The sequence below is a fragment of the Antrostomus carolinensis genome, unplaced genomic scaffold (genome assembly GCF_000700745.2).
Source record: "Antrostomus carolinensis isolate BGI_N321 unplaced genomic scaffold, ASM70074v2 scaffold4144, whole genome shotgun sequence".
Classification (NCBI taxonomy): Eukaryota; Metazoa; Chordata; class Aves; order Caprimulgiformes; family Caprimulgidae; genus Antrostomus; species Antrostomus carolinensis.
In genome coordinates this window covers 20315-40910 of record NW_010312672.1, presented here as the reverse complement: position 1 = coordinate 40910, position 20596 = coordinate 20315, and the positions used below count along the sequence as shown (strand labels likewise).

At 40.0% G+C, this 20596-nt stretch overlaps 1 protein-coding gene across 1 annotated transcript in view; it reads right to left on the bottom strand.

The window, feature by feature from the left end:
* The window catches only part of CALCR (calcitonin receptor), a 70493-nt gene that overhangs the window by 31898 nt on the left and 17999 nt on the right, over positions 1-20596 (bottom strand). Inside the window, exons 4-6 of the mRNA XM_010167062.1 lie at positions 17162-17274; positions 13396-13487; positions 6496-6622 (exon numbers count right to left, since the gene is read on the bottom strand). Coding sequence (XP_010165364.1) covers positions 6496-6622; positions 13396-13487; positions 17162-17274 — 332 coding nt within the window. The remainder of the gene's footprint in view (positions 1-6495; positions 6623-13395; positions 13488-17161; positions 17275-20596) is intronic.

The following is a 20596-nucleotide window of genomic DNA, read 5'->3' as shown; positions in this document are numbered from 1 at the left end:
TCCTCTCCCTGTTACCTCCTGAGGTGACCTCCCAGTAGACACAAGCATATCAGGCACTGTGCTTGCCTGTACCTCTCAGGCTCAGCCTATGAACCTCAGAACCTCAGATATGAGATATAGTGCTTTGTAGACCAGTTCAGAAATGTTCCTTAGCTGAGACAGTTTCTCTGTAAACCTGAGCATTTGAGCCAAGCCTTCCTGTTCTCCCCCTTTCTCTTGTGCAAAAAAAAAAAAACCAAAACAGTTAAATGGATCTTAAGAAGATGTTAGTGACACTCAAATGCCAGTTCTTCTCTGCTTCACTGATGAAAGCTAATGACAAGATAGGTATCTGTCACCAGGAAAATAGGAGGGATGGGAGACGTGAACTTGTTTTCATGAACCTGCTCAGAGAAAGGAAAACAAATAGGATTTGTGTATTTATTTGTAGATGACAAAAACTCTTTTGGGGCACCTACAAGGCTAAAGCACTGCCTCAGTCCTTTGCTTGTAAATGATGAATTAAAGGGTTTGCTTCACTCACCCACAACAGGCACTCTTGCTCCCTGTTTTACTTTGGAACTGAACAAAAAAAATGACAGAATTTCATTACTGAACATGGTGTGGTGAGACACAAAATTGGTGGGAAACCTTCGACTTCAATAGAGCTTGGCATGGGTGTAATTGGAGACTGACTTCAGCCCTCTTTGACTTACACACAAACGAGTTATAAATTTTATTCTATTCAGGCCAACTTTCTGCGTCAGTTTGTCCTAGTGAAGCAAATGTACAAATATAATCTGTAACTGCACAAAATTTGCACAATTTGTCAGTTCACAAATATGCACTGGACCCGTTCTCACCAAGCCTGATTCCTAAACCTGAGGCAGCAGGAGGGCAATGTTTTAAACAGCCAATTGGACCCTCCATTAGATGAAGGGCTACTAGGCAAGATGATGACAGCCTTCACAAAAACACCGACCCTCTCCTAGCTTAGAAGATACACTAGAAGACCAGGAGACATGACTTCTAGGCACTGGCCAGTAATTCTATGCGAGAAGTTTGGTCTTTGATTACTTTTGCGTCTAGCAGATACTCTAGAATAGGTTTGAGTCATCTCTTTTGGGCTAAACTGGCTGCAGAGGCCCCTGTAAGTAATCTAGTGGAAACAGGATATAGGAACAGATGTGCTAAGATGAAAGACTTTAGAGATTGCTTAAGAGTGACAAGAAAGCTCTGGAAATAGTTAAATTAATAAAGAATGAAATTAATTTAACAATAATTGAGCCTCCTGAAGCTCCAACCCGAGCCTAATACATGAAACCACTCGGGAATCAAAGCACCCTTCTCCTTTGTGGAGCTCCACCTTTGCTGCTTCCAGGGGGGTCTGTATCATGGGGACTGCTGGGACTACTGAGGCAAACACAAGGCACACAGGCCAGCATTTTTGCCATTTATCTTCACTGGTATCAGCTATGAGCCTCTCATTTGATAAAAATATGTTTTAAAACCCCCTAGGCTCTGCCAGGCTACATCAGAAGGAACAAGAGATGAGAAGGTAACATTTATATAGTAAAAAGTCCTAAAAGTAACACTGTTCCTGAAATACTGTGAATCTCCTTTGTTTTTTTAGCTCTCATTCCCTCTGTATTCCTTTGAGAACAGTGGAAGTCACCAGTATCATAACCCCATAAATCACAGTAACTACCCTTTATCCATCCCTCATCTTCCCACACAGCTCAACATTTTATTTCTACTGGTGTACTGTGATTTGGGCAGTCATGGTTTTCATTTGAATTTGTCAATGGTGAGATTATTTCTAGTGTTCTAGTGTCCATGAGGATACTAGATTTTTTAATATTACTACTACCATGGCTTTGCTTTGAAGACTGTAATGCTAGGAGGCACTAGCTTTTGTGCTCTCCTTCTCACTTTCTCTTGGTCTCACTAACAACACTGAGTGGGCAGCAGCTTAGCAGTTTCTCCTGAGGGCTTGCTTCCTGCCAGGAGATGTGTTTCAGGCAGTACAGATAAACTGAGTGCCCTTTGTCAACCCACCTCATGCCCACAGTGACAGCAACCTTAGTGAAATGCTTAAGAAGGGACTACGTGCTCCTGTCAGAGACAGAGTGCAAGCTGCACCATCAGCTAGAGTGGTAAACTAGCTCAGGATCTTTAAAGTATATCTACATCCACACCAGGAGGCAAGAACAGGCTTCAGTCTATCACACCCCATGTCCATGATACTTTCCACCTCAGCAAGAGATGAGTTACAGTTACTTCCAGTGAAAAGGACTGTGCCAGGCTCAGCCCAGCCCACGCCCAACCTGCCCTTGCTGAGAAACTGAATTTGCGGTGCTTGTAACAAACTGTGGATTGCTTTGGGTTCTCCCTTACCAGCTCTGCTGCTGTACCCATGCAAGAGGGGGTACAGATTATTTATACATTAAGACATAAATAAGCTGCATGGCAGAGAGCTGGGACTTGACAGTGAGACAGGAGCACACCTGAATGGATGCTGGGTCCTTACTCTCTGATATACCATGGCCAAGCATGAGAGCCCACGCAGGGCTTCCAGAGCTACCAGTGGAGCACTTGACCCTTGCTATGGAATCTATAAAACTGTAATTGAAAGCAAAACTTTCACACCATACAATGCCAAGCAAGGGTGAAACTACTACATGAAAGATGAAGAGGCTACAGAGGAGCCTGGAGAAAGAAGAGAACAGGTACTTCCGCTAGAACAAGAAAGTGATAAAAATACAGTAAGATCTCTTAAAGCTTTTCTGGAAGAGGTTCTAATTACCGAGTCATTACTGATTTGTGATCAAATTTAGTCCCATCTATAAACATATTTATATTGGTGCCCATGGAGCTGATAAATTATTCAGTTTCTCATTAGCAGAGCTATCCCTCCTGTTATTAGCTGTATCTTCCTTTACCCCCATCAGTACTGAGTATTAAAAGGACTAGTCCTGTGGAATACAAAACATGAAAAATACAGATCTGATGTGCAAGACTATATTAACAGATTAGGCAACAAGAGTTTTATTTATATTTCCAGGGTTCTTAATGGAGAACATAATGTGCTGTTCACAGACCACCTTTCCTCCTCTTCACCTTTCTTCTACCCCTTCCTATAATAGTTCCAGTAATAGTGTAATTAATGCAGTTGCTCCGTTAGATACAAGATGCAAAAAAATAACTCATGTAACATTTTTAGTGCATGTATAAAAGTATTCATACATGTGTCCTGTTTATTTTTGTTCCAGTGTCCCTGAACCTTTTTCACTGCTTCTTTGCTTCTTGTATGGCCACCTGGGCTCACAGCTTTCTCTTCATCATTTCACAGAATCACAGAATCATAGGGGCTGGAAGGGACCTCCAGAGATCATCTAGTCCAACCCCCCTACCAAAGCAGGTTCCCTACAACAGGTTGCACGGGAAAGCGTCCAGGTGGGTTTTGAACATCTCCAGAGATGGAGACTCCACAACCTCTCTGGGCAGCCTATTCCAGTGCTCTGTCACCCTCACAGTAAAGAAGTTTTTCCTTAAGTTTGTATGGAACTTCCAGTGTTCCAGTTTGTGCCCGTTGCCCCTTGTCCTGTCACCAGCCACGACCAAAAAGAGCCTGGCCTCATCCATCTGGCCCCCACACTTCAGATATTTATAGACATTGATATGGTCCCCTCTCAATCTTCTCTTCTCCAGGCTGAAGAGTCTCTCAGCCTCTCCTCATAAGGTAGTTTTCAGATCCAGGTAAATTCAAAAGAAAGAGAGGGAGAGAGAACAGAAAGCAAGAAAAAATGGGGTAAAAAAGAAAATTAAGATATATAAAAAAGTGGCTTGATTTACCATTTTACATGAGCAGAATGATCATCAAAAGGTTTAACTCTGTGCTGCAAACTATATGCAAGTAAGGATGCAGTATGGCCTCTCCATGAAAATGATGCTTTGGATTGTCTCACATCATCTGTGTCTGGATCACAGGGAGAATGTAGGTGTCTTGGTGTTAGGGATGAATTTCCTCTCCACTCCTCCTGTCCTTTCTCTCTGTTATTTAACAGAACTTTCATTCTTCTTTCCAAATTACGTGGATTTGTTGATATCCTCATAAACATGTGTTCACTGTACGTATTTTCCCATGGCACTGCATATTTAAATCTATTGTGAAACTTTAGGCAGAAAACAAAAACAAAAACCAGGAGCTACTGGGGTGGAAACACATTTATTATTTTGCAGAAAACCATCAACTTCACCCCTGTATATGGCCATTATATAAGGGGTATCTGTGACTGTTTGAAATTCTTTCTATGCACTTCAGTATTTCTGCATATATATTGGAGGTAGGAGCCAGACACACATGAGCCTATCAAACTCACATGATGCATATGTGGAAAGTGGATAAATGCAGCAAACCACAGGAAGTCAGAAGGAATCACCTTAAAATGGACTTAACAAAACAGAGGGTGCAGTATGGATCAAATAAAGCAAGCTATAAAGCCTTCATTTGCTCTGTTAATCGGTATTAAAATAAAAATATTATGGGAATCTACCTGGTAGAGTAAGTAAATTTTTAAGAAAAATCCTTTAAGTCTTCATATACTTATATGGAGACGGTGAGTAATTTCATCACATGTTAAAAACTTGCTCCTGGCTGTTCATTTTCTTTTCCCAATCATATGTTTACAAGTTTATTATATTACTAAAATAACAAAATACACTTTCTAGTAATGTTGGGAGACTTTGAACATATTAACATGTCACCTCACTTCCTTTTTTTTTGGATTTTTTTGTAAGGAAAGGAAATCTAGAATGTGAGCACTTAACTGCAGAACAAAAATGGGAGAACCCAGATCTTCTGGCCCCAAGATTTGGACCTCGCCTCTAAACAGTAGTTCACTGCTGTGTCAAAGACATGCAAATTTTGTTTGGAAGAAGAAAGCACAAAACAAGGGCTTTGTTGATCAAAGCATGTGCTTAGCTAACTGGCTGAGGCCAGGGTTGCTAACACTGCTATACTGAGTATCATCAGTGGAAGGACACCACTTGGGCGATCTCTGTGACTATACTCAGCACTAATGGTCCTCCTCATATTCTGGCCAGAGCCCTGAAAGCTGACTGCAAACATAAACCTCCACACTGCTCTGGGGCTCAGGGCCTCCAAAGGTAACCACTTATGTCATCTCTACACTGTCTGTTGCTGTAGCAACGGAGGTTGGGGTGATGCTCAGTGTGCTGGTACCTGTCCTGTGGCTACGTGGCTCTAGCAAAGCCTCTGAGAGCTTTGTCACTGGGGTCAAGATTTCACTCCAAATAAAAATCCTGCCCAAAGGCACTAGACACAGTTTTTTAATGAAATCTTAGAGCATGAGTGTCCTTGACACAGCCTCAACTTTTAGTTTAAAGCACTTCACTTCAGATAATTTACTTCTGCTGTCAGGAAGTATCATTCTTAACCCTGAGGTAATGATCTTACTTCAATTTAGGTGCTTGATATCATCTGCCAGCTTTTTATCTTCAAATAGCAAGTGTATTTTCATTGCACAGGCTCTATATAGCCTCTTGCACAGGCTACGTAGGTATGATGCTATGCAGTAAGGAGAAACAAAATATGTAATTTTAAAATTATTCTTCTGCTCTTCTACTTTTTAATCTCCAGATGGTCCTTGGGACTGCTGATGTTTTCTTTAGTCTATATATTTCCTGCTTTAACTAGCTTACTTAACCAGCACACATTTGAGAGACACACATGGTTAGACAATATCAGGTGCTAATGTTTAATTACTTTCACAAAATCAGAAGTGGAGAAATGTTTGAACCGTAACTGAACAATCTTCTTAGAAGACAGGCTGATCAGTGTTGTGACACAAAAGATTCCCAGGCTTGCACTAACTTCACATCAGCTGGGGCTGCTGCAATGATGGTGAGCCCAATGCAATGCAATTGCTCTGTTAGGGAGCAAGATCAGAGCTGGGTACCAGAGATCTGCCATACGTATTCTCATCAGCTGAGGGGCTGGCACAATTTGTACCACTATCTAAAAGCAGTGAAGTAAGCTATTGCTTTGATTTACCACCTCCTCCCCAAATATATAAAAATGCAGCAAACAGATCTTTTGAGGAGATGTTGAAAATAGCTGTATCCCTCTCCATCCCTGCCCCTCCCCAGCATGTGTGTCTGTACAAAAGGACAGGCAACTACCAAGGCCATCTGTCCCTCTGGGGGCTTTGTTGAGAAATGTCACCACTAAGAGTGGTGGGATCTGACACAGCTTTGCATTGACAGGCTGGCTGGAGGAAGTCTAAAGCTTCTCCCTCTTGTACCAGATTCAAAAATTTTTATTGCTTGGTGAAAGATCTGAGCAAGGTTGAGTGATATTCTCAGAATCTGCACCTTTTGTGCATGTTTTACAAGACAGATGTCATTAACTAGTGAATGGGAATGTCTGGTTTCAGCGTGGCTGTAGTGATTTAACTTGGGTGTTAAGATGGAGAGGAGTCATGCAGTACTTACAGGATCCCTTTTTACAAGGCCAGGGTTAGGCACAACAGCAATGAGGTGGGCAATTGTAAACATGGAGTTCAGCACATAAGAAAAAAACAAATTCTTATGCAGTGTTATCCTTTGACAGCTGAGGCTCCTGAAAAATAATGTAGCACAGGTCGTAAGTTAGTATTTTTCTTCTGATGTCACTTTAACAAGCTCTTTCTGGCAACAGTCTCTCAAGAATGCCTTTTGGCAAGGCGGAATCAGAAAATACATACTTTGCATTGCAGCCATAACCTCTGACAAATTTTTGGGTTTGTTTTTACACCTGTTTAGCACCAGATGCTTTTTAGACCGTGTTGTAAAGAGACATGCGTCTACATTTTCAGTCCGTGATGCCTTTCTTTATTTCATGGTAATTGAGATATTAAGTGGTGAAGCAGAACCCTGAGAATTATTAGACGCACATGATACAAGTAATGAACATCAGAAATACTGCTTTATAAGTAACTGTTCCCTGGAGACTCAATTTCTCAAATATGAAGATGAAAATTATTTGCTACTTTATTATTTATTAATTAGTGGTGAGACAGGATGGGAACTTTGGGCAGGAACCCCCTTAAATTACAGGGTATTTGGGTTGGTACCCTGCATTTTCTGACTCCACTTGAGATCTCAAACCAGAAGTTGTTTTCCTGCTCAGAAGGAGCAGCAGTCTTTTCTGAATGGCTGATTTTGGGGAGGGTAGGATTTCTGCTGTTGTGGGCAGCAGAATTTCACAAGAGAAGTTCACAGAATTCTTGTGCCGCCAAATAATGACTGCAGTTTCAGATCTGAACCATCTTTCTAATTCACACCCAAATCTTCACACTGCCTCCTTGGCTACCCCTGACACAGAGAACAACACTCCTATAGCACTCCATGCCTCAGAGCACAGTCCAGCGTTGGCAGGAGGTGACTGCAGAAAGGCAATCATGGAGTTGTTAGATAATGCTGTGATGTCTGTGTTCAGTGACCACTGAGAGCAAGCAGGCAAAAACCGGTAGGTAAAAACCAGCTAAGAGCAAGTATCGCTGACTCACTGAAGGCAAACCCCCTCGGCACTAGGAGTCTTTTGCAGTCTGGAAAAGAGCACAGGCTGTGACTTTCTGGTGTTCTGCATGTGGAGGTTAATGCAGAATGCACTTTCTTTAAAAACAAAGAGCTAATCTAACCAACTGAACTATTTTCTATTTATTTTGCTTGTTTATTTATTTAATTATTTTCCATTTTTAGCTCCTTGGTCACCTGCCACTTTTAGTTCTCCTTACACTTATTTTCTGAGTCATTGGATGGAACTCTTCCTTTAGCTGAGGTCATCTTTCCGGTTATGGTCGCCATCATCCTGCAAGGTTCATCACTTTTGTTGCCTTCCTTATTTACAAAGACATCTTATTTGGTTCAGAATGTCCATGAGATGCAGGTCCCAGGAGCTAGGAATGGAAGCATCTCTTTACACTTGCCCTGATTTTATATTCTTCCTTTAGCATCAGCTATTGGCAACTGTTGAACACCAGATATAGGGCTAGGTGTGCTTTCAGTTTGATTCACTGTAGGACATGATATTGGGCAGAACAGACCATTCTTTGGAGCTATTTTTCCTACACTGTGCTTCCCTCTTGTGCTTCCTCCATCTGCTTAATATTCCTTTTCTGCTCCTAAGCTCTGGTGGTATTTATCCAGTCCTGATTCTTCTTTTCTCCCCATTCTCCTTCGCTATACTTTGCCTATGCTACTGACCTCACTTTTCCTGGGACACTAGCATGTGCCCATCTCTCTCTGCCTTCCTTTTGAAGTCCTGGGAACAGGACTGTTCCCAAGAAATAAAATGTCCCTGTTTCTTAGAGCAGTCTCTTCAGTTCCTGGCCACTGAGGTGCAGACCCTTGTCTCTCCAGCTGCTTCTCTACATGGCTACTGGTACAGAGAGACAGACTTTTGCGATAATCTCTGCCAGGTACATGTGCTTCCACTCCCACTACTGTCCTTCCTCACTGCTCCGCTTGACTTCTGTCAGTCTTACTCCTCTAATAAATTGGACTGCATTTGCCTTCATCTGCTGCTTCATCCTTTCCCTGCCTGCCTTCTCTTAGTTTTACTGCTGCACTGCTCTCCCACTTTCCTCTCAGTATTCCTCACCTTTTTTCCTTGACTCCAGCTTTCGTGTTAAAAACCCATCTGCATCATTAAGCATATATTTCCATACCCTCACTTTTTAATTTGATCTTCAGTGTTTGCAGTCAAAATGGCATCAGTACCTGCCTGACAGTCCACACCAAGAGGAGAACATTCTAGCAAAACCAAAACCATTACCTGATTCATCATCTCTGCTGGTTTTGACAATTATCTGTAATCTTCTCCTTCTCTGATCTCCCTTAGCTCTCTTCCTGACCCTCTTCCTGTTTTCCTAATCACTCCTTTGTGCTGTTTTTGAGCGCTCCTTGTCACCCCCCCATTTTTTATATGGTCTCTGGCATCACTAGTCATCAAGGTCTAAAACTTGTGTTTTGTGTCACTATGCCTCTATCACTTGTGTCTATCTCCTACCCACTCATTTAGTTTTCAAATTATTTTCATGCTTTCTACCACACTTTCCCTTACCACGTGGAAAAACTCCCGACAAACCCACATCTTTTGTCCACCCACTATCTTTGGCAACAATTAGACTGAAGGTGCATTCACGACACACCATATACTTTTCTGGCAAATCTAGACTTACTGTGCTCCCCATCTGTCTTTATCCAAATGTATTTGTTTCAATAATTCAATTGGGAGTGATTTGGAGCCAGGAGTCCCTTTTTTCTTTTCTGTTTTATCATATAAGATAATAAGGTCTCAATTTGCAATTATAAAAATATTGCAGTAATGTGGTGATGCGTGTAACTCTTAGACACTCTACTAATACTCTGTCTCCTGTTATGAGTTAGTATTGCTTTGTGATGCTCGTCAATACTGATTCAGTACTCCCTTCCAAAAGTACTGCAACATCTGTGATGCCAGATCATTATGAATCTTGATACTCAAAACTGACAGGAAAATAAATCTCTGCCAGATGTGTGAAACAGAAACCTCTGCAAGCTGTCTGTTGCTGGCTTTACAGTCAAAAGCTAATATATGGCCCTGAAAGCATCCCTTGCTATCTGATCGACTGTCTGATTGACAGCTTGCCTTCTATTGAAGGTCAAATAATCTATCGCTGTCATAGTTAGATGATAGGAAACAACTGAAGGTAACATGAACCCTGCTCCCATACAGCTTTATTCTCACTTTCTCGTGATCACAGCTTGGTTTCCTCTTTGTCCTCCCATTTTGCAGTGCTTTGTTTTAATCCCTTTCTCTTCTTCTTCCTGCAACCTTTGTGTCATGGATTAGTCATGGAAGGGGAAGGAGAAATGAAGGAGGAAAGAGAGGAGGAGGTAGGTGTGTTACTGTCTGGAAGGCTGCTGCAAAGATGAGTCTTTTGGTGTGGCCTGGGACCGGTCAGGATCATGCGTTGTATGTGACTCAGAGCTAAGAGTGAGTCAGAGAGCCTGGTCCTGCCTTGCTTGCTGTGAGGAATCACCTTCTTGGTAGTTATCACAGTCACTTATCTGGAAATTAGCAGAATTCACAACCTGTATTTTGGATCCAGCTATTTTGAGCTTGTAATCTTACAGACTTTTAGAGTCTATGCAAAGTCCAACCATTTCATTTTCTTGTGTTTCCTAGACTCAAATTGTGGTGGTGGTGATGTTGGGGGCTTGTTCTTTTACTACCCTTCCCGTCTGACAGCTCAGGCACAAACATCTAACTGTACAGCCCTAAGGTTTATGCCAGCTTCTTCTGGCTTCTCAATTTACTAAGCATACCCTTCTCCAGCCTATATGGGCACCTTCATCTATGGGATTCCCTTCTAGGTGAAGCAAACAGGGAGAAGCTTTGCATAATGTTACTAGGAAAATTACTATTAAAAGGAACACAGTCTGAGCATATGCATAGACATGTAGTACATATAGATCAAAACTGGGATCAGAAATAAGCTAAGGTACCTCATGTAATATTTAGATTAAGTAACACAAGGACATTGAGGCTAAAACTGATTTAAGCACTGGCACAAGTTATCTGGGGTTTTGTGGAGCACCTTCCACTGCAGAATTTTAGAGCAAGGCAACCATCGCTTGTGCACTAGAGGTGGGGGCTCAGCAAAGGCTTCTTTTCATCCCCAAATTTGTGAAGTTAGTATGCATGTCTAAGCTGGAATTTTATGTGCTATGTACTGATGGATTCTACAAATTTTCATATGTGTATTTGTGTCCAGAAAACCACATCTCAGAAATTTAAATAACGAAGTTGATATCTCACAATCCAGCATGCAAAGTTTGTCACATTGCGTTAAAGTTTTTCACTTATACGGCAGAACATTAAATCTACCAATTTAGACACATTAAAAACTCTGTATTAAAAGAGTCATAATAAATGTTTAAAAATAAATGATAGAAAACGCACTGGGTATACTTCATTACGATTCCTTGGCCTTACAGATGACAAAAAGGAATAGCTGAATGTTTACAGAAATACCCTTTGTTTTAAGTTAAGGCTGCAAGATTAATGAATAGGAAAAAATGACCAATTTTTCTTTTTTAGACTTGGAAATTTCAGTGTGCTTTGGAAAATAAAGGCTCTACAGAGAATAAATCCTGGTCTTTTTGAAAATAAGGCATACATACATGCATGATTTGGCATGAGTGGGAAGGTACTAATTCAGAACCTGCTTGTAATTCACAGTTACTATTTTGGTCATTAAGATCTGAAAAAAATGCATTTAATATATTTGCTAAATTTGAGTTGGGAGATTTGAGGGCTTATTTTTGGCTTTCATTTTTCTAGAAACATCAACCAAATAAAAACAAGTGTTAACTTCTCATCTGTATACAAAAGCCACTGGAAAGATAATTAATCTCTAGAAGTATTCTACACTTCTGGATTGCAAATACATCTTTGAGCTGCTGAAATAGATTGACGAATATACAAAATAATTTAATTTATCTTTCTATAAGGGTGATGATAAAGAAACAAAATATTGTATTTTGTATGCTCATCAAGGGATCAAATCTGTTGACATTCATGTAGAAAGAAGCTTACTAATACTCTCACACAGTCTTATTGGTGTTCTGGCATAATTTTAGCTTGAAATAATTTCTTGCAGGCTAAATTACAATCTTGAAAGAGTATACTCTTACAATGAAAACAGTGAGGGACTTTTAATTACTATAGGTTGCTGTTATTGTGCGACTATTCTTTCTTAAACTCTGTAAAGAAGCCTGTGAAGAAAATAATAATTTTTTGTGTTCCGTTTTCCTTGTATTCTTGAAAGTTCAAAGAATACTGCATTCTTTGAAGAGTTTGGGGTTTTTCTGTATTCTTCAATGAGGTAAGTTTTTTGGCAATGGAAGTCCATCAGGTTATAACGGCATGTGTTATTCAGAAGTATTTGTAATTATTGTTTCTTATATTACTCTTACTTTGTTTTCCACTGTGCCATGTGGGGAATACCCATTTGTATCCTTGGAAACCTGTATCCAGGTAAAGTTGGAAAACTTTACTGATGGTGAGTGTTTCCCTGTCTCTGGTCATGAACTGATCGCCTGGCTATCCAATTACAAGTAACAGATGTACCTTTGCTGAAAACAGTACAATACCATCCCATTTGGGTCATTATTCTGGATGTATCATTCTGTTTGATCAAAGTATCCTGAATGAAAATCAGAACCCTGATTTCTGAGTGTGCTATCAGTCCAGAAAGCTTACAGTTTTCAGTAATGTTGTGAAATAGTCATAGAATCATAGAATGGTTTGGGTTGAAAGGGACTTTTAAAGGTCATCTAGTCCTACACCCCTGCAGTGAGCAGGGATATCTTCAACTAGATCAGGTTACTCAGAACTCTACTCAGCCTGACCTTGAATGTTTCCAGGGGTGAGGCTTCTACCACCTCTCTGGTCAACCTATTCCAGTGTTTCACCACCCTCATTGTAAAAAATGTCTTCCTTACATCTAGTCTACATTTACCCCCTTTTAGTTTAAAACCATTACACCTTGTCCTATTCCAATAGGCTCTGCTAAAAAGTTTGTCCCCATCTTTAATACCTTGAAAGGATCGCTTAAGAGCTAATAAGACTATAGCTCATGCAAGTCATCATAGCTCTGGATGTACAATAGCTCAGGATCTTGTCCACTGTATATTCTTGAATATTTTCCTCAGTGCTGTTGATGTCTTCTAGTGCTTACCATTTTCCTGAGCTGAAATCCAAAGGCTGTTCCCAGACAGCCCTTCAATACTGATTGCAACTTATGCTGTGACTACGTCTGATGGCAAATCTGAGCTCCCTCTGCTCCTTCACCGCTGACACATTATAATAAATAGTGTGCAGACAGGCTCACCAAAGGACAAGATTTAAATGCTCTAGTTAAGTTGCCATTCAGTAGCTGCAATGCTTTCAGTGAGTATCATTTTAGTCTCCTTTAAAGTTCTGATACCGCACAGCACTGTTTTTCCTTTTAATAATAATGATAGGCTGCACATTAGTGTCAGATTCACGCTTAGTGCTGAGTCCTGTAAGCACGTGCTCAAGTCAATAGCTCAGTCCTTCAGCACTGGATTTGTTCTTCAGGAGCTGGGGATCCAAGCCACTGCACTGTGCAGTCAATCTAACAGCGTGATCTTGGCTACACACCACTGGGAGATGTCCCATTGGTGAGAGGACCCTGTTCTGAGACTTTTTTATGAGGATTATATAAAAAGGCACTCAGAAGAGCTGTTTTTGACTGCCACATCCCCTTCCAAGCTTTTCTTTGGTTGCCACTTGAGATCCCTCAGGGAAAGAAAAAGAGAGTGTCTGTAAGAAGCACTTACTTGAAATAGAAGAAAATTGCCAAGGAAATCAACAGGGATGTTATAGACAAAGCATGGCCAACAATTGCCATATAATAAAGTATGAACGCCATCTGTAATTTAACAAAAAGAAAAGACAAACATGAACAACTTGTAGGTACTCAGGTTTTTTCTCATTGAGGAAGAATCTACAAAATCAACCTTCCATTTTGTATTGCTTTTCTTTCAAAGGTTCTTTTTCAATGTCAGCAATCTATTAAATAGCATGACTCATGGTCTAAAGACAAGTGTTTCTTATACGAGTTGATCTATTTCTGCTGCACTGAAGTAACTGGCAAGATCTCTGCTCACGCTATGTGCCACTAACTTTCCTGAGCACTAGGAGAGCGCTCAAAAAGCCCATGGAAAGTTTCCACACAAAAAATATTATTAAAGAAAACAGATTGCCCCGGGACAGGCAGAAAGCTGTTATGGTTTGAAAGCAGCTTAAACAACAGGGAGCAAAAGCTTAATGGTCACTTTTGGAGACAAGTCAGTAGTTAGGTGCCTTTGGGACTAATGCTGGAGCTGCCTTTTTGTTCAATATATTCATCAGTCATCTGATGCAGAGAAATCCCTAACTTTCCAGGTGATACTTAGGTCTTTCAGATAATAGTGAGGCACTCCAGAAGGGCCTTAAATAACTGAGAGGACAAAAAGACGCCATATGAGCTTTAATACAGAAAAAAGTGTAGTGATACACCCATTACCCTCAACTCCTACAACACTACAAGAGTGCACCCTGAGACAAATCCTGGTTCACAGTGGTGTGAATCTAGCTGTTGAGCAACTAGATGGTCTTACAATATTGTGAAGCCAGTATGCACGAACAGATAATAGGGCTTTCGCTTTGACTAATATTGGTGAAATCTAAGTTAGGCCTATCCATATTTTGTATGCCTACAGTGAAAGGAAATCACAGGACAGCACCTGGGCTGCAGAATGCTGCAGTATTTAAATGTCATACTTTGGCCTCAGTGAACCTCTTAAACATCGCCCAGCTGTCACAGACTGCAGGAGAAGAAATGGAATACCAAGCTTCACTATTGCCTTCTTTTCTGAAAGCACTAATATAGTACCAGCCTGTCCTGAAAAAAAGACTAGATAGGAGGTCTTAGTTCCTCTGCTGGATTTATTTTATTTTCAATTCTACTTAATTCTTTTCTGTTTTGTTATGCATGAGCCATTTTCCTTTTTTCCAATGATGAAATGAATTGCTTTCTGTAGTCCTAAGTTTTGCCACTCACATTTTTTGGTGTTTCCAAGTAATTTTAAACTTTCATTTGAAAACAAATATTCTGAATAAAATTCGTAAAACAAAGCCATTCCTCTTAGCAAAGGTGCACATCTTCTTATCTAGTTTTATCAGTCTTTCTACAACTTTGGAATCAGCTCCTGCTTTCATTAACCTAAGTGGTGGTGGCCTGATTCAGATTTAAACCAAAGTCACATTTTCACCACCCTGATCATGTGGAACAGACATAATCTGAGTGTAAATATCATTCACCAAGTTATGGAAATCTATGCATATTAACTGCAAATACCCTAGGTCTCCTAGTTTTCCTTCACAAAGACTAACCACAACATACCTAGTGAGCGCAAATGCTTGACAATATTTTTTGAGGGAAGATCAGAGTGCAGAGGAGATGGGGCAACTTTCTGAACACAGAGTAGTGGGAGAGATTTTTTTACCTGTGTCCATGTGACTTTTCTTCCACTCCATACTAAGTGGTTGCTATGGTTTTCCGCAATATTATATTGATAATATTTTGAAGTCTGAATTTAACTAAACAGATGAACTGTTCAAATATATGTTGTTTTGCTGCCTATGCTGTAGGAAAGGCTTCCAGACAACTACATGTAGGTCTATGTGCACCTCAGAGAACTCTTGGTTATTCAAACTATCTACCTTTCAGTTTACAACTGCTAAATCAGTTTAAATGTGTATCTGAGACTCAGCAATAGTATTCTTGATTACTCCATGTAAACTTACTATGATAACTGCTCAAAAAAGCTTTCCAAATATAGCAACAACAACAGATCGGATTGGACTGAACCATCAGCTATAAAAGCATATGGTCTATCACTGCATTTTTAAGAACCGTCTTCAGGGGTTTTTTTAGGAGATCTGTCTGAAAAGCGTACCATATTGGTGTTTCTAGTTAACTTCAAACAGGTAATGAACTGTTTTATTAATTTCTGCATTCCTTGAAATGTCAATCTGTCATGTGCCTTCTAACACAGAGGATTTATAACATGCTGACTCACCAAATTTTTAGCTTATGCAGATTTTTTTCTTCCTGGGCTTAGAAAATTTCTGAAAAAAAAAATTAAATGTTCTTTTTTATTCCCCTGGAATTCTTCACTCGAGGAAAGAGAATTGTCTAATAGGAATACCTCCTATTCTGTTAATTATATTATCCATAGGTACATGGAAACAGTCTACAAATGAAGCATGCTCCTGTTTTGAAGACCTGGATTGAAGGTCATAATCTAACTTGGCATTTCTGTAAAGATAGATTCTTTCTGCATTTTCCATTATTTTTTGTTTCAGAAGAATCTTGATGTACGTATAATTTTCCTTTGTGTTCTACTTGCACTTTGCTTGAATGATGTTCAAAACTGTTCTGGAAGGCATGAATAATAGGTAACAGAACTACATTTTTTGCCTCTCTACATGTGCCAACATCTGGAAAAATTCTATTTTTATGGTGCTTCCATTCAATTTCTCTGTAAGCTCAGATTGTTACTATTATTCTCTCTTTGTCACATAGGTGAGCCCTATTTTACCATGATGGTTCCTCATGCTGCAAAAACTTTTAGAATTCACCTCCTGCCTAGTTCAGTAGACTTTTCCGAGGCCATTTGGGCTGAATCATTACTAAATATAACCACATACTGCTTTTTGGCTCCATAAAAAAAGATCCTCTGACACAAACCCCAAATCAAATAACTTTTTGACTCTTTTCCTTCCACAATTCCAAATAGTCACAAATTATTCTGTCACAAATCTGTAATCACATTTTCCTGGAGCTCCAGTCACATTTGAGAAATATGTTTATTTTCATGAGCTTCTCTAACTTTTTTTTTTTTTTAGCTTTTCTCAGATTTTTCTTTCCTTGTTTCTTTTGGTGCTTTTATATTTAGTTCTCTCCTCTTTCAGCTTAGCAACTTGATTTTGAAAATACTGATGCAAATGCTTAATACATTCATGTAAATAGTTTCAATTACTTCAGTCAAACTCTTAAAGTTAAATGCGTTCAGGCCTGTAGGATTTTTTGGATTAATGGTACCTCCATAAATATTTCTTTTCAAAGGAGTGAGTACAGGGTGATATTCTTTGTTCAAGAAAAATAATTTTAACTTATGTTAATATTTTTATCCCTGCCGAGAAAGCATCAACAGCTTGGAAGACATTTGTTACAGAAAGCAAAATTTAAATTCTGAAGGATCATTTTATAACTGTTAGACAATCAGGGAAAATCTTAGGAATTAAAAAATGCATGTGCAAAATTTGTCACATGAATTGCTAATAAATTACCCATCCCGTAGCAAACCTGTATTTAGGTTTGAGTGTTCATCAAATAATTTTAATAAGCCAAAATCATGAGGACAACGGTATTAAATTCTTATGCAACAAATAAAGATAAATGATTAGGACTATTCTGATCTCTCTCATATATATCTTACTGCCAGCCCAGCCCAAAACCATTCCCAAACAATCACTGCCTTTTTAACTGTAGCATACCTTCAGTTTTTCAGAGGTGAAAGAGTTGCACAGGGTATAGTTGGACCAAGTTCGGTTGCTCTCAGGATGGCGGAACCAGTTTCCAGTTTCATCACAATACTTTGAGGCTCTCTCTGACAATAAAATGCAATAATAGCTATTTTATCATATGCATAGTACACATTTAAAAGTCCATTTAAATATTTTCTATGTTTGTAAATAAAATGCCTGTGTAACAAAATCGCAAGGATTTTCAGCTTGTGCAATTAATATACATTTGTCTGTTTGTTTTTTGTTTGTTTTTTTTTTTTTCCCTCAGATATTTATTTGATGGTATATTTGTCGTTTATGTCTCCTTTTGCCTTGAATGAATGCAGTAGAGCATATATACCCAGCCTTCATTCAGATGCAATTATTTATGTATCAATAATTCATTTAAAGAGGCTGTTGAAAGCTGTTTATGGAAGAGAAAGTAACGCCACGCCCTGACACTGAACCTGAAGGAAGTGTTCAGGGTTTCAGGTATCAAGAGAAAAAATTAGTTAAAAATACTGGGTAGAGAAAGGGCAGCGAGCAGTGCATAACCAGAGCCAGGGTGCTAGAGATCGTGAAAGCCCCAACGCCAGCCACGTGTTCATGCAGAGGGGGGAAGAGTCCTGCCCAGCCTCTTGGCCGGCTCAGTCCTGGCAGGGGCAAGCGGGACCACTGCTCGCTTTCCACTGAGGCTGCAGAGCATGCAGGCTCTGCGAGAAGCAGCCTCGCAAACATTTTGGCACAGGTCCCAGCTGTTCAGTTTAACTTAAAATGGCTGGGGAGTTCTCTCTTTAAATAATCTGATGTGCATTTGGCCTCTCCACTCCAGTCCCTGGTGCTGGTTCCCATGCTGCAGGTGGCTCTGGCATCTTCCCGAAAGCCCTGCTGTAGGCTTCACCCTCCAGGCTCGTGCTCCTTCGCACGTGTCCTTTTACTGTGGTGGCAGGGGGATGGCCTGGGCTTTAGCACCGTACCACTCAGAGGGATGCCTGCAGCCGCAGTTGTGTGCTGTGCCTCTGTCCTCTCGGCCACACTCATGCTTCTGTCTGGGCAGTGCTGGATGCTGAGGCACAGACAGTCACTCCTAATCACTGCTGAAGTTTTGGACTAGCTACATTGGCCTTCCCTCAAGCATTAGGCACATGGGAGTCACTGGGAAGTCTGCCCAAGTAACAAAGGCAGGATAAGATCAGAAACTTAAATTATTTGATGTTTTTCTTAGATAGTGACACAGATGTTTATTTATGAAAAACACAGTTTTTTAAGTCTGACTTTTGAAATAGTCTAAAAAGTCTGTATCTTGACTTCCCTTTGCCTTTTCTAGCTTTATAATTTTATTGGCTTTATACATAGATTTTCAGTATATCCAGTCAATACACTTTTACAGAGCCAATTACAATTTGAACATATACATTTACATTTTTTGTGGTTAACGTTTGCATTTATTTTTCTTAATCAGCTCTGATGATTAATGGTTCTATTAACTTGCAAGATTCATATTCCCTCTATGCAGCCTAAAAGAAAGCAATCAAACATATTGGCAAGGTAAGGATTGTATAGACTGAGCTATCTTCCCCTGACTAGAAATACACTTTATATAGTGCCATTGCTAAAAAAAAAGAGACAATCTTCCAGAATATAACATACTATCAAAAATACTGTGTGTTTCAAATAATTGTTTTGGGGTACTTCTTGAAAATCAATACGTGCATCCACAACACCAAGAGGAATGGTACATGTTATCTCAGCCTTCCATCACTGCAGCTTGGAGATAATCTTCAACTGCCTGTGCAGCAACATTCCCGTTGTACTCATTGCCAGATATTATCTAAAGCTGGAAAAAGTTTTTCAGTCATAGATAAAAGATTAATGGTTTCACTACCAGGGTACACAGCGTACAAACATTGTACCTACTATCCCATGCACTCTGCAAAGTACATGGCTTTTGTTAATGTGCTATAGAGTGTAATGGTAATATCATCTATCATCTCCGTGCTTCAGTGCCTAGGTAGGCACTTTGCCAAAGTTTAATGTGGCCTCTGTAAGTTAGAGACAAACCTGTTGACTCATACTTTTCCTTGAAGCTAGACAAATGTAACTGATCCTAGTTTGGAAGCAGCTATGGACCACAGATTCCTTGCTGTGATGTTGTCAGAATATGGGACGGAGGGATAAACCTCCCTACTGTCCATCAAAGTGACTCAAACAGGTCAAATGTTTTTTCTAAATCTATGATTTTATGCAAAAATAGAGCTGTGAGTCTGCAATCCACTGTTCTACTGCCAGTTATTCTGGAGCAGCCCAGTAGCAGGTGTAGGATTATGAACCTGGGCACGTGTTGGTTTTTATGCTAACCAGAAGAACCTAGTAACCTCTGAAGAAATACACAATGTGTAAGGATGAGTAAGGCAACACCAGCAAGGCAAAATGGAAATGTAGGCTTTAAGATTATTCAAATACTATTTAAACAGTAATTTTTTAGGCTCTGTCTGCCCCCTATCCGCTTGGATAGGGCACCGCTTGGGCATCACATTATTCATAGCGGAGGGACAGTGACATTGTGTGGGAGTTGTCTCATCTGACTTTAGCAACCTTAGAGTTATGCAATTCACAGGTAGTTGTGCAGGCTCTCTGTTGTTAGCTTAGTAAGACAGACAGAGAAGTAACAACCTATTAATCATCCTCTGAAGTAATTGCTTATAGATACATATGGATCTGTTTCCAAATTGCACTTCTACAAACTTTGCTCTTGGAGCCACAGGAAGAGTTATGAATAACTGGTTTACAAAATGGAACCAAAGACAGAAACACAACAAAGTGGATAACTAAGCGGAGTCTTGCTAAATGCAGCCTTGGATCACAAAGTTGGGCTGGGCTTGCTCCTTGCTGGGGAGGCTGCTGCTCTTACCACTGCTCTTTGTCAAAGAGAAAAGGGAGTGAAAGTGAAACAAAAAGGTACGGCAGCCACAGCACAGCTTGCGCATTCAGCTCCATTGCTGTTTGTGATGGCACCACACGAATCCTGACCAAACGCCCCATGCAGGGAGAGTAAGGTAAGCAATGTAACATTCCCTGCCACAAACCCACCAGCATGTAGATGGCACAGGGCAGTGCTCTGCTCCTCCTGCTGTCCCCAGTAAATCTAAGGGCCATTACATCCACAATATATTTCCTTTTTTTTAATTAGCAAGAATATTAACAGCACTAATTACATACTATATTCCTATCAAATTCAATTCCTAGCAATTTCAGTGTGACCTGGAACCATTTCAAAGGGATTACACCAAAGATTAACCTGGATTAAATATGAATATAAAATACAATTCAAGAGAAACTGTGCATGTTGCCTGAATAGGAGAGTATAAAACTCAGCCCCGCTCAGAGCTACACAGTCAGGAGTGGATGAGACAATGAATTCCTGCT